Raw genomic sequence first — 14,685 nt, forward strand, 5'->3', positions numbered from 1 at the left:
TCTGTCTTCATCCAAAGGCTGCTAGTGGAAGACTGACTTCCAGGCAACTAGGGTGAGGATCTTATACCCACACCCACAGTGACACACCCATTCCAAACAGGTCACACCTATTCCAACAAGGCCACACCTTCAGATGGTGCCACTCCCTGGTCCAAGGATATACAAACCATCACAGATGGGAAAGTGGTTAAGAAAGGAATCCCAGCACTCACCCTGCTTCTGGCTTGTGTACATACAAGAAATGTACATACATACAGAAATACATACATACTTATATATATAAACAAAAAGGAGGGCAAGAAGCTAGGTCCCAGAGCTGGAGAGAAGGCTCAACAGTTAAGAGCACTGACTGCTCTTCCAGAGGTCCTGAGCTCAATTCCCAGCAACCACATGGTGGCTCACAACCATCTGTAATGGGATCCAGTGCCCTCTTCTGGTGTGTCTGGTGACAGCGACAGTGTACTGACANACATAAAATAAATAAATCTTTTTAAAAAGAAGCTAGGTCTTACAATATCTTCCAAAGATACTCTTCTTAGGTCTCTCTCACTTCTTAACGGTCACCATGAGGTGACCTTACCTTTATCACATGGCCATTGAGAAACACTTAATACCGAAACCATAAGACACAGATTAAAGTGTAAGCTTATCATCTCCTCTCAAGGAATAGGAAAATGTCTCTGTCCACACAGAAATACTTTTTAAAAGAGTTGAAACAGTTTTTTTTCCTCCAGTACATAACTGTATACTTATAACCTTTTTCTTCCCGTTTTTATCATCAACTATAATGCAGTCACATTATAATTCAGAGAACTTGAATCGCCCTGCCTTGAAGATATGTATGGATCTTGTTGATATTCAGTGTTACTCAAGCCTTCTTCCCAATATGCTTATTTTAGATTGTTTTAATTACATGTTTATTAAAGTACATATTTATTAATTAAAGAAACATTTACATTTAATGTTATTATAGTGATATTGTTTCAAATTGAGATTTTAAAATATCTCAATAGTAGCTACTTATGCTACAGCAAGACAGAATGGATAGATTAACATTATTCACACCAAGCATTGAGGAGCTACTAGGGGTTTGTTAGATTCCACAGAGAAATCAAAATAGGATATTTGTATAGCTCAAGAAACCCCTTCTCTTTGAAATCTTTCCTGATTTTCCTTAAGGAAGAATACAATTAAAAAAAAAAAAGGATCTTGTTTACCTTTCTACTGAGCATATGGCTTATGGTTGATTCAGGAAGCAAGATTGTAACGTGGTATTATAATTGCTATGGAAAGAAAATATGTATGGGTATGAAATACGTGGAAAAGCAGTAGATTTCAGGGCAACGAGCAGCTTCCTTAATGAGGTTACATTAAGCTAAGGTTCCGAGTGTCAGGCAGTTACTAGGTCCTCAAGGCAAAGACCCTTTAGACTCTCGGCATCATGGGGACATGGCAGAAGTTGGAATCTTTGGGTCTCTTCTTTCTGGCCACAGAAGTAAAAACTGGAAATGGGGTCCAGATACCTAATGGCTGATTCTTCACTTTTGCCTCTTCCTTCCACCCTCCCTCCCTCTAGTCTCCCATTCTTCCCTCCCTATAACAGCCATACCTTGTACCTTCCTTTCTCCTTCCTCCTCCTTCCCTCCCTCCCATCCTTCCTTCCTTCCTTGATTGCTTCCTATTCCCGACTTTCTTCTTTTTTTCCGTCCTTCATTTAAAAAAATTATTATTTTATGTGTATGGGTCTTTGGCTTGTGTGTGTGTGTGTGTGTGTGTGTTTGTTGTGTCTGAGGACAGAAGAGGACGTCAGATGCCCTGGGATTAGACTTACAAGGGTTGCAAGCTGCCATGAAAGTACTAGGAATCACATGGGGTACCTGGAAGAGTGGCCACTGTTCTTTCCAGTCCCATTGCCCCCACCCCCTTATTTATAAGATAAGGTCACGAGTCATACTGTGTGTCCCAAACTGGCCTTGAGCTCACTAACATAGTGAGCTCATAGAGGTAGCTCAGGCTGCCTTTGAACTTGGGGTAACCCTTTTATTCAGTTTCCTGAATGCTAGGATTATAGTAATGTGTCACTGTGCATGGCTAGAATTGTGTTTTCAAACAAGTTCCTCTAGTGATTATGATTCATGTTGACCATTGAAAACAAGCAATGGCGTCCTATCCAGATCAAGAGGGCTAGGAGTTGGACCTGCCTGTAAAGGAATGGGCCTTTGACATCCGTGGAGGGAAATGCAGAGAACAGCAGCAGCATTGATAATGAGGTTAGTGTGCCTGGAGCAGAGTGTGTGAGTCAGCTGGAGGGTTAGGAGGATGCAGAGAAAAGCAGATGCCACTTTGAACTGTTCAGATTTCATTCATCATAAATGCCTACTTACATATTTTTCCTCTTAAGTGTACTGGGAATATGCAAGGGTCCAAGACGATAGTTCTCTGTTTATAACTCCTTTCACTCTACGTGTTTAATAACATGTATAATAGACACTCATGAAAGCCCTGTGTAATAGGCGTTAACATTCTTAGTTGATGGTTGAGCAAGATTGAAGCAAAGAGAAGGTGAGTCACTTCCTTAATATAACTATTCAGAAGCAGAGATACTTTCCAAACACAGGTCTCTGGGCTTTGCTCCTGGACCCTTTTCCTCACCCCTGACACAGACACACACACACACACACACACACACACACACACACACACACACACAGCTTCTATGACACAGAGCTCCAAGACTGTAGAAAAGCTGTTTGAGCGCCTAAATGCTAGCAAATCTGTGGGAATTCCAAATGCAGCTATGCCTTTTCTTTCTCTTTTCTTTTCAGACAGAAAAGGGGAGTGCTCTTCACGAAGCGGCTTTGTTTGGGAAGGTGGATGTGGTGCGAGTTCTGTTAGAAACAGGTAGCTATCATGGTTCTCCATGGAGCCTGTCCTGCCAGGTACTTCGGCTATCTATCCCAGGGTTAGATGAAAGAAGATGGTGGCTTTCTTCACAAATGACCCTTTTCTCCAACTTGAGATAGGTAGTCATACCATGTAAAAGTGGGCCTTGATACAACTGATCTATTTAAGTGAGCTGGAAGCAACCACCAAGAGGAAAAGGAAAACCGAGGGACCAGCCCCTGCGGAGTTATGGCAGCTGTGTGGTTTGTTGGTCTTATACATTGTGACCTATGGCCAACAGAGATTTGTGTCCCTTTTTCTTAGGACATGTTCTCCTTCTGATCACTCATAAGCCAAGTAGCTGTTGTTCATTGGCTACCGGGGCTCAGTTTTAAAAGGAATATTTTAGAGGGAATATTTTGAAGAAAAAACAAAGGTAGGCTTATTTATATAATATGCATATTTTGATTGTAATGAAATAAAGTAAAAATTGAGGTCAGAGTTTTTAAGAATCGAAAGTTAGGAGTACAAATTATTACTGTACACAGCAGGCTTAAGTCATGTTCTATAGTGTAGTGTGTTTAATTTGATCTGTAAAAGAAACATATAGGCATACTATCATGTTGTTATCCTTCTTACCCTATGTTAAAATTTCATATTATTAATTTTGACAGGTAGTCCAGTGATAGAATAGATAGATGACATGAGAAAACCAATTAAATATATAAATTATTAAATATATACTATACAGTCTCACATAAGCTTAAACAAGTATTTAATAATCTTATGGTTAACTAACATCTGGAATAAAATCCTATACATTGGCTTCGTTTGCAATCAGGTATTTAGAAAGTTTGTGAGTTGTATTAGAGTTTTGGAAACTAATCCCCAGATTAAAATGAATTCTCTAGTACAGCACGTAATTTGTAATTTTGGAACTAGAACAAGAGCAGAGGTGTTTCAGCCACACAGTTCAGCAGATTTGTTTAAATAGCCCATGTGGCCGGCAAGTGAAGACAATCTGAAATGAACAAATGATGGAGATATCTGTAGGCACAGTAGGTAGACCCTTGAAATGCTCTTAACTTTTCAAATTTGTTAATTTTAAATAGTCTACGAGTGTTCTTACATTACACTCTGTACAATTATCATTTATTTAAAAATTAAAATTGTATTATACAGAATATACAGATCACCTGGCCATCGCACGTTAGGGTTTCAGGTGATGAGTGAAACACATTTTTCACTTTGATAGTGGACTCTTTATTTAGTTTACTAGCTACAACCCAGAAGGGACCCAGGGGGCCTGAAAAACAACCTTTATGATTGTGTCAGAGAACTTTGGGAGAGTTGATTCATTATCCGGAATTTTTCAGTTTTTAAGTCACATCAGGCCCCTGCCTTCTCTCTTGTTAAACTCTTATGTGGGTAACTTAGTTTTTAAATCACCTTCAGTGCTTGGCCTATATGCGTTTGAAATTAGAACGGTTACATATCGGCAGTATCATCTGAGGACGCTCCAATGGTACATCTAGTTTTTCTTTCTCCTCCAGGAATTGATGCCAACATAAAGGACAGTTTAGGTAGAACTGTCTTAGACATTCTAAAGGAGCACCCGTCTCAGAAGTCTCTCCAGATTGCAACGCTCTTGCAAGGTAAACAGCACGGAGTGATGGGTGACTTTGCCTTACAGCCAAGATTAAATGGAAGCTGTCATAATTTTTATTTGGGGCTTTGATTTGGTACTTAATGTTCAATTAGCTAATCATTTGCATTTTTTTCTAGCATATTTTAAGCTACATAAAAATTCATTAAAATGTTTTAGTTCAATGTTTGCTCAGTATGGAAAAGTTTTTATTTACTGGTTGATAATAAAAAAATTATTTTAAGAAACTCATGTAGTAGATGTGGATTGTGATAGCTTGAAGTGAATAAGCTATCTGAATTGGCAATGACTAAATATTATTTTTTCTTCGAATAATACCTTAAGATTTTTCAGAGATTTTCTATAATTTTGTCTGATTCCTATGACCACGAAGTAATTAAGTGGTATATCATCACCTGGCACATGAGTGAGGGACACTGAAGCCCCGGGAGATGGTTTTTGCTCTCACTCAGTCTCCACTGTGTGCTAAGTGGCAGACAGTACATGAATGTTGAATTGACAACAGCCACGGTGGATTGGCCACAAGCGCAGTAGTGGAGAGGTGGGGGGGTGGGGGTGGGGGGGAGACACGCCAGTTTTATTCATTGTCAGTTGGCACTCTTTTTACAACATCATTTTCTAAGAAAATGTGTGAATTAAAACCAGATGGGGCTATGGAAACGTAGATGTCAGCAAGTGTCAAATAAAGTATATAGATCAAAATGGCCATTGTGCCTTTTCCCAACTGATTTCTAAAACCTTCACAGGGAGTTTAGGCCCCTCTAGTTTTGTGGTCACTTAAGAACCTAATCAGAGGTCAGAACACCTCCGGATGAATCAGGGAATCCAACTACGACTTGTCTTATTAATCCTAATTGAACCAAGTTGAATGAAAGCTAAAAAGTGGTGTGCCTAGTGGATATTTCTTCTACCTTCAAGGCATTTTTATTTGAGGTTAGACTTTGACCTTTAACTGAACTTTAAAAAAAAAAACCTTGAAGTTTGTGTATATCTTTCAGAGAAAGTAAAATGAAACTTTCTCACTAAAATGGGGCAAGATGTAATTTTAGAATTTTTAGACATATTACGCTGGCTCAATGTGTTAAAAATATTCAGTAGGAGCAAACTGTCTGCTCGCTTAAAGGCCACGGTTGATTATCTGTGCCAGTTTGCACTGGGGCACATTAGGACATCTTTGAATATTTCATCGCATTGGAAAATACCTTATGTTCTTTTCTTTCTTGGATGTCAAGTTGCTGTGCCTGTTAAATTAAATGAAAAGGTTGGTATTGAAGTGAAGCCAGTCTATCATAGCCATAATTGCAACTCACAAGTTTTCATGAAGTTGCTTTTCAATCTAGATAGTCACTTCATGCGTGACAAATATTTTAGGATACAATTATGCAGGTCGCTTTCTTGCCCTAGTAGAATTTGCCTTGGAAATTTGTCCTTTGGTCTGAATTATTCTAAAGGTGACAACTGGCTGATGTTACAATGTGGATTCTTACAGAGCAGATTATTTCTGAATAAAGAACACAAGCAAAGGAACCCAGTGGGAGACAATTGGATTTCACCCTTTAGAAGGAGGCTATAACCTAGCCCTACATGGCCTCAATATTTTGGTGTATAACAGATGTTTTCCTTAGACCAGAGATATTTTACCAGCACTGCTTCCATAAAATCCAAATTAGCTGTCAACATTTTTTTTTTTAAATCCACAATTGTAGTTGAATCTTCAGAATTTTGGCATCTCTGGAAATACAGGCTTCCATCTTATGTAAGTGCTGAACTTTTAGATGGCGCACCTGCTGTCTTATTAAACATGTTCTGTCCTGGCCTGTTCTTCCTGTGCCATCCAGGCTGAGTGTTCATTGACATTTATCACTGCATTCAGTGTCGTTTCCCCTTTGATTAAGGCAACAGCGGCATGTTTTGATGTCCCCTTTCTATCTGGTTCCACCACTTAGTAGTGGGACAAGTTTGTCACACTCCTCTTGTGAGTTGTCATCTCTAAAATTGAGACAGAGCTGGGAATGGTGGTGCATGCCTGTGACCTAAGAACTCAGGATGCTAAGCCAGGAAGTTCACAAGTTCAAGGTCAGCCTGGGCTACATAATGAGGTCCTGTCTCAAATCTCAAATCTAACTAACAGCACCCTCTCCAACAAACACACAGACCCAAACAAACGGAGATAAGAATAGTGAAGAAGTCAGCTTTGTAAGGATTCAGCAGCTCTACTTACATCAAGCATTTAGAATCATGCTGCTAATCATGATTATCAAAAACAAATAAACAAGAAAAAAGTGAAAGATAGGTTGCATGCAGGACATTCCTTCAAGAGTGACAGGAATGACTTTTTCTGTATATAAATGAAATTTAGTGTGAGTGTTGTGCTTACCGTTTAAGCTTGCACCTCCACTGTCCATTTCATTCGCTCCTGTGCCCAGGGGGTTGATTACACCCATTGGAATCGAACATCTCAGTTTTACAGATCACATCTATTCAGAGCATCTTTGGAGGGGAACTTTAAATTGTCACACAGAAAATATTTAACAAGATTAAGGGGATGTTTATGTCTTCAACAGACATGTTTATTTTTAAGGAAACACTGTTTTTACTTAAATGTTTTATTAAGCTAACAGCTTATGAATTTTTTTGGACTTCTTTCAGTTTCTGTTTATTTTATTTCTTTAAAAACTTGGGATTTATTTGTGGTAGCTCTTGATTTTGAACACCCATGAATTCAATGGCATATTCACAGATTTAATTCTATCCACAGATTATTTGGAAGGCGCAGGAAGGTCAGCAGCAGTCCTGGAAGAGCACGCTCAGGAAGATACAGCACAAGAGACACACCTTTCATCTCCTGCGGAGTCTCCTCAAAAGACTAAAAGTGCGTAGTTGGTTAAACCCCTGAAACAGTGCCAGCCATCTCTGGTCAAATTTGTCAAAGTGCACAGGAAGGGTTGGCACCAGTAGAAAGGTCCAATCAAGTTTTTTTTTGTGTGTGTGTGGTTTATACTTCATATTTTATACATTTCTGTAGTCAGTATTTATAGTTTCTGCTGATTGTTTGGAATTATCATGGTAATGACATACGGATTGTTCATGCCACTGACATAGAATTACATGTGTCACTGACCTGGGGATTACATGTGTCACTGACACAGGTATTACATGCATCACTGACATAGGGATTGCATGTGGCACTGACATAGAGATTGCATGTGGCACTGACATAGAGATTGCATGTGTCACTGATTGCATGTGTCACTGACATAGGGCAACGAGCAAGGTAGTTAGCAATCCCAGCAATGAAGTTTATGTGGAGTAGAAATGTATTTTCTCTAGCTTTATAAGGTGTATTTAGCAAATACTTTTATATTTGCAGCATATAATGTGAGGTCTTGACACACACACACACACACACACACGAGTTGATTATCACATCCAAACTAATTAACAAATGTGTCACTTTGCACAATCCCCACGTTTTGTTGGTGAAAACAGTATCAAATGTCTTGGGAAATTTCCTGAGTTAATTCATTCTCTCCCGACTGAAACTGTGAGCCCATTAATCACTCTCTCCATCATTTCCTTCCTACTGTAGACTCTGCTAACCACAATCCCTTGTCTGCCTTTATAAGTTAACCTTATACCGGTAGCTCATGTTAGTGAGATCGTGCAGTATTTGTTTATTTCAGCGTCATCTGGCTCAGCTTCCAGTGACATCAGGGCTTACTCAAAAGATAGGCACCCTTCTTACAAGTGTTCATAGTGGTCTATTATCCATTTGTATTTTCCCCATCCACCCACCCATCCATTCATCCACCTACCCACCATCCACCCACCCATCCATTCATCCACCTACCCACCATCCATCCATCCATCCATCCATCCATCCATCCATCCATCCAACAAAGGACTCTTAACTTTTTCTTCAAATCGTAGCAATCCAAACCCATTCAGTTAAAATGGGACACATATGTTTCTATTCAAGATGTCGATTTTATTTACTAGAGGTAGACATTAGAAGGAGGTTACTGGGGGCTGAAATAGCTCAGCTGGGAGAGTGTTAGACTGAAGGAGGTTGCTGGTACTGAAGAGCTCTCATGTTTTTCTACAGTGGCCTGTACGATCGCACAACAGTATACACAATATCCTTTACCCAAGGCCTCTCCAACACTTGCTCTCTTTTATCGTTTTGATAATAACTGTAAAACAAGACCTCTTTGTGGTTTTAATTGGTAGTTCCTTGATGGCCAGTGATGCTGCATATCATTTTAATGTATCTTTCTTCCTTCCTCTTCCTTTCCTCTATCTTTCTTTCTTTCTTTCTTTCTTTCTTTCTTTCTTTCTTTCTTTCTTTCTTTCTTTCTTTCTCTCTCTCTCTCTTTCTCTCTTTCTCTCTTTCTCTCTCTCTCTTTCTCTCTTTCTCTCGTTCCTTCCTTCTTTCTTTCTTTCTTTCTTTCTTTCTTTCTTTCTTTCTTTCTCTCTCTCTCTTTCTCTCTTTCTCTCTCTCTCTCTCTCTTTCTCTCTTTCTTTCTCTCTTTCTCTCATTCCTTCCTTTCTTCTTTCTTTCTTTCTTTTTTTCTTTCTTTCTTTCTTTCTTTCTTTCTTTCTTTCTTTCTTTCTCTCGCTCTCTCACTCTCTTTCTTTCTTTCTTTTTCTTTGAAAAATAAAAGTTTAGGTGCTCAGATCATTTGCCAATTTAGCCAATTTAGGTTATTTGATCTTGTTTGGTTACTGAACACACACACACACACACACACACACACACACACACGTATATATTCAGATATTGAGCCCTTATCAGATCTATGATTTGTAAACATTTTCTCTCACTTGATAAGCTGCCTTTATTTTATGGATTGTTTCCTTGTCCCACAGAAGGCTTCTCCCATGATTTCGTTCATTCACCAACTTTGATTTATTATCCTGTGCTGTTGGTATCTAAGAAAAAAAAAAAAGCATTTTTCAGACCAAGGTCAGGAAGCTTTGCACTTTTTCCAGAGGATTTTATGATTTCCTTCATTAAAGTCTTAATGATTTTTCGGCTGATGAATGCATATGGCACAAGGTACCATTCACTGTGATTCCTGTCCACAAACATGCAGGCTCCAGCATCCTCTTTTCCATGTTGGAGGTTCCTGACATTGTTGCTGGGAAGTGTCAATAATAAAAAAGATATTATGCAATCATAAAAACAAGATACATAGGTCAGTATAAAAGAAAAAAACTAGAAATAAACCTAAAATCTATGCCCATTTTATGTCATCTTAATTAAAATTTTATTGTAATTGCTGCAATTAATTTTCAGAATAAATTCTAAGTACAAAGTACTTTTTCTGAAGCTGTCAAGAAAAATTCTTATTTACTATATGTTTTTGCATATGATAAAATCATCCGTTCCTTCTGTTTCCCCTTTCCTTATATACCACAATTCTGATTACCTATAGTAGAGTTCTTTGTTTAAAGAAGTTAATGGTATTTATGTTTGTTGAAATAGGACATAAGTTTTCAATATTATTTCAGGCTGGTTAATGAACGATTGTATTCTGTCAGTGAAATAAAATGCCAATTAAAAAAAAAAAAAGTCCAAGTGATTGTTAGTGGTCAGACTCCAGCCTTGCATGTGTGAGGCCCTGAGTTCGAGCCCCATGCTGCCACAAAAGAAGAAAGTCAAATTACTGTAAAAAAAAAAATAAAGCTACAGAAACTAGTCACTGTCTGTAATTAAACTTTCAATACTGATTTCTATTTTGGCAAAAAATAGCTACAGTCAAAATTGGAGCCTCCTTTGTCTGTTAGCATGTTCGTATTAATTATGCTTAGTGCCTTGCTTCTGCCTGATGTTTCTAGCCACTTATGTGTTGTGTTTTTGTCCTCTTGTCAACACGGCAGGCTCACGTACACGGTTAAACATAACACCTCAGGAGTAGTATTTCTTGCATCGTCTGAAAACAACTTTGTTTTCTTGTAGGTGAAACGGTCACTGGAGAACTATCAAAACTCCTGGATGAGATAAAACTCTGTCAAGAGAAGGATTATTCCTTTGAAGATCTGTGCCATACGATCTCAGACCACTACTTAGATAACTTGAGCAAGATTTCAGAGGAAGAGCTGGGGAAAAATGGAAGCCAGAGTGTAGTAAGTAAGGGGGGCGGGACAAAGACACTGCATCTGGTTTGTCTTTCCAGCTCAGTGCCTACCCCTGCGGCCTAGGATCTGTTGATGGATTAGATGATCGGATTCAGCGCCGATCAAATGTCAGTGTCCCTACTAGTCTTTCTGTTCATCGTGTTGCTTGTTCTGCTGTTTATACAGGGAAAGGAATGCTGGGTAGGGACTGAGGGTGTAGCTCAGTGGTAGAGCACTTGCTTGCTGTGCAGTTCTTAAAAAAAATTACTTATAGTCTGTGATAGTATTCATAGTATTACAGTTCATTTTGCGACTTGGAAACTGCAGTTTCTTTGGACGTGAGGATATTTCATATAACTGGGTATAACTATCTCAACTCCTGCAGAAGGAAACATTTCTCTTGTCTGTCCTCCCCACATTCTTCCAAGTCCTTTCTTAAAACAAAGATGGCGTCAAACCACATGTGCAATTCTTCAGTCATTGTGACATCATGGTGGGATATCTCAGCTCACGTGTTTCCATAATATTAGATGTCCGGCGATTCTCACTTATGACCTCAGAATCTTAAGTAGGAGCTGGATATTCTTGTTCAGCATGGATTTTTCATACCAACAATAGCAAGAAAGATTGTAATCAATCAGTTTTAAATCATGAGTTATAAGCATACCTTTGGCCTCTGAAGGAATGATTTATAGTATGGAGAGGTATTAAAGGGACCAGATATTTTGATATTAATTATTTACCCACTTTTAGGACTTAATTTGTTAGAGCAGTACTGGCTCTATTGTTTTACTGGCCAGTGAATAATAGAGCAGATTCTCATAAGTATGTCATAGTATTTTGAAAATTAAAAAAGCGTCTAAGTATGGTACCTGAGAACCATTTTGGGAACACGCACTTCATCTAGTTCCTTCAAGTGAGGCGTGACACCGATTCTCCACGAAGTGCCTGCCGATCTAGTTCAATGGCTAAACTTACCTCTCAGGCCTACTTTTTTGTTGTTGTTCCAATTTGCTTTTCTGGGCTGCCACGTCATTCCCCTTCCTCCAGCGAAGAGCTTGAATAATTGTATATGCATCACACCAAAAAAGCTTAGAGGTTTTACAAAATGAAAATCCTCCATTGACGAGATGTTTGTAGTAGTCAGCATACAATTTCCTTTTAAACATCTAAAACAGAGATGTGCTGTCTGCAAAGTAAAACTGATTGTACCTTAACAACTTCTAGAAGGTTGCTTAGAACTTTAAATGGAGTTGTGTTGCATAACTAAGATATGATGCCTGGACTTTAACACCCATCCTTAAACGTTTTTACCGATTGGTAAATTCAAGCTCCCTCTTTCTAAACCACAAAGCCCTGATTTTGTACATCACTGATTTCTGAAGAATCTTTTGTTAAATGTACTTGTTAACAAACTGGAACAAGCATCCTAATAAATTGGTACAGACACAGACACACACAGAACACATACATACACACACATACTCCTAGTGCTACACATGTAAACTATGAGAGAGTTACTGCACAAGGAATCAAGAAACTCAGAACTACGAGAAAGGAGGCAATGTAAAGCAGAGGCTATAATTGTTTTTCTTTTACTCTGTATCCTGTGTGCCCTGGGGCCTGAATTCTGCATGGAATTATACTTATATGTTTTTGGGTGTGATGACAGGGGCTGGTGGCTGGATGGTGCACACTTCGGAAAGGGGGGCTGCTTTCTTCTCTTACCTGGAGATTGCACTGTGGTGGTGGCAAGGGAGAAATTAATGCTCACACATTGAACTTAAGTCTTTTAAAGTTTAGCCCAGGTATCCCTACACTCCTTGTTCGAGTGACAAATCATTATAATATTCTTTCAAACAACTGTCATACCGAAATACCAAAGGCTATATGAGGTAAAACAGCAGACAGTATACATAGGATCAAGTAATTCTATTTATTTGTAATAGAATCCACCAAGGGGAAAGGATGCAAAATAAACTTAGAAACATGAATGAGGTTAGGTGTGGGGTGGTCTGAACATCAGGCTAAGACTTTTGGTATTTATTCCTTAGGAAATGAGAAAAGCATGAAGGATTTGGGGCAGTTAAATGACATCATTGGAACTGGCCTTTCAGAGAATGAATCTGATAGAAACTGGTCATTGCATTTAGAGAACGTAATCCAATTTCATTGACCTTCTGTATGGCCTGCATCTTATTTGTATTCATCCTGTCCATCTAATGTTTGTTTCCATTAGTTGAAGTGGTTTTTTTTTTTCTTGAGTATTACTATAAATCATTCCCTTGTTATACCACCAGGTAAATAAAGTGCTTTTTGACTGCCTAATATAAGTAGCTATTGCCGTGTTTAAAATTATAGCTATGTAGGTGTAATAAGCAAGACTGTAGGTGACTTCAAAGAGTTTCAAACTATAATCTCAAGTAGCCTTCAACTGCTGTTTGCAGAGAAGAGTAACATATAAGACAAATGCATACATTATGGGTTGATGCTTGATAGGTGCATGCTATACCCTGTTCTCATGCTCTGTAAGAGATAAACCACTGAGCAGTCCTACCAATGAAATTCTAAATTTAGGACTTGACACAGCATGCACCATAGTGAGGTTTTAAACCAGGTGTTCTCCACATGTGGGTCATGACCCCTGTGGCCAATGTCTATCTCAGAAAAAAATTTACTCTACAATTCATAACACCAGCAAAATTATAGTTATGAAGTAGCAGCAAAACAATTTTATGGGTTGTGGGGCCACCACAACATGAAGAATTGTATTAAAGGGTCACGGTGTTAGGAAGACTGAGACTCACTGATTTAAAACTAAGAGTTGGTATTTTATTTTCTCAGCTGTATTTCTTATAGGATTTCTTATAGTAACTTACCCTGTGGCCAGTGGGACTTTTAAGAAGTGAGAGATCAGAGATCTACAGGCGTTCACTGAAGGCTCGCTGTGGGTGTAGGTTAAGACTAAAGTGGGTCCTGGAAAAAGGGGAGATGTGCTTTGCACATATGGATAAGGTCCACAGCCTGAAGAAGTGGTGTGTGCAGAAGCAGAAGTGATAATCCATGTATATCTTGCAAAGAATGCTTACCACAATGGACAAAAGAGTTACATGGATAATGATAAAACCTAACACACAATTATCTTCCAAGGTGAACCTTACAGATGAGAGAGGGAAGCCTCAGAGAGGTTTGATCATTTTTTTTTCCCACAAGTGCACAGCCGGGAAGCCTCAGAGAGGTTTGATCATTTTTTTTTTTTCCCACAAGTGCACAGCCAGAATGCCTTGGTCAGATCCTGGCTCTGAAACCAGAGTCATTTCGTGTATCACTCCCCGTATCACCAGAGAACAAAGGCAGGTCAGGAGAATAAGCTTCCAGGGAGTTCCTTGAAGGTGATGTTTTGGAAGGTAAAGGTTGTTTCATATTCTCAGGATAGACTGTGGTTCTCATCAATGGTTTTGTCTTAGAGTAACCAGGAAAGGCTTTACAAACTAAGCACTGAGATGTCATACCATACCCCCTTGGCCAGCAGTCATTGAGGGAGCTGGATATGATGATGTGTATCTGTTAGTACCAGGATTTAGGATGCTGAAGCAGGAGGATTGTACATTCAAGCCATCTTGGGATGTACAACAAGCTTGAGGCCAGCCATGGCTAGATATCCAGACCCCATTTGGAAAAAAAAAATTGTTCTAAGCACTGTTTTATTCTCTCTTTTTTTTATCTTTAAAGGACCCCCATACAGTATTCTAACCAGGCACACAGTTGATCTAGTGACAAAAATCCTGCCAGGACCTTTACAAGCTAATTCAGGTCTAAAATGAGAGTAGAACTTTGGGTCCTAGTAACATCATACAATTTTAAGTATTTTCTCTCTCTCTCTCTCTCTCTCTCTCTCTCTCTCTCTCTCTCTCTCTCTCTCCCTCTCTCTCTCTCTCTCAGAACAAATCTCATATATCTTGTAGCAGCTCACTTCTTAAATTCTCTAGCATAATCATTTGTGTTTAAGTTCTAGA

General features: G+C 38.9%; 1 protein-coding gene across 1 annotated transcript in view; it reads left to right on the forward strand.

Annotated features, from left to right (window-relative positions):
- Positions 1–14,685, forward strand: part of Anks1b (ankyrin repeat and sterile alpha motif domain containing 1B) — a 1,052,697-nt gene that overhangs the window by 173,256 nt on the left and 864,756 nt on the right. Inside the window, exons 5-9 of the mRNA XM_029482977.1 lie at positions 2,235–2,270; positions 2,826–2,901; positions 4,437–4,538; positions 7,308–7,421; positions 10,512–10,678. Of these exons, the coding sequence (XP_029338837.1) occupies positions 2,235–2,270; positions 2,826–2,901; positions 4,437–4,538; positions 7,308–7,421; positions 10,512–10,678 (495 nt within the window). The remainder of the gene's footprint in view (positions 1–2,234; positions 2,271–2,825; positions 2,902–4,436; positions 4,539–7,307; positions 7,422–10,511; positions 10,679–14,685) is intronic.

The sequence above is a fragment of the Mus caroli genome, chromosome 10, assembly GCF_900094665.2.
Source record: "Mus caroli chromosome 10, CAROLI_EIJ_v1.1, whole genome shotgun sequence".
Classification (NCBI taxonomy): domain Eukaryota; kingdom Metazoa; phylum Chordata; class Mammalia; order Rodentia; family Muridae; genus Mus; species Mus caroli.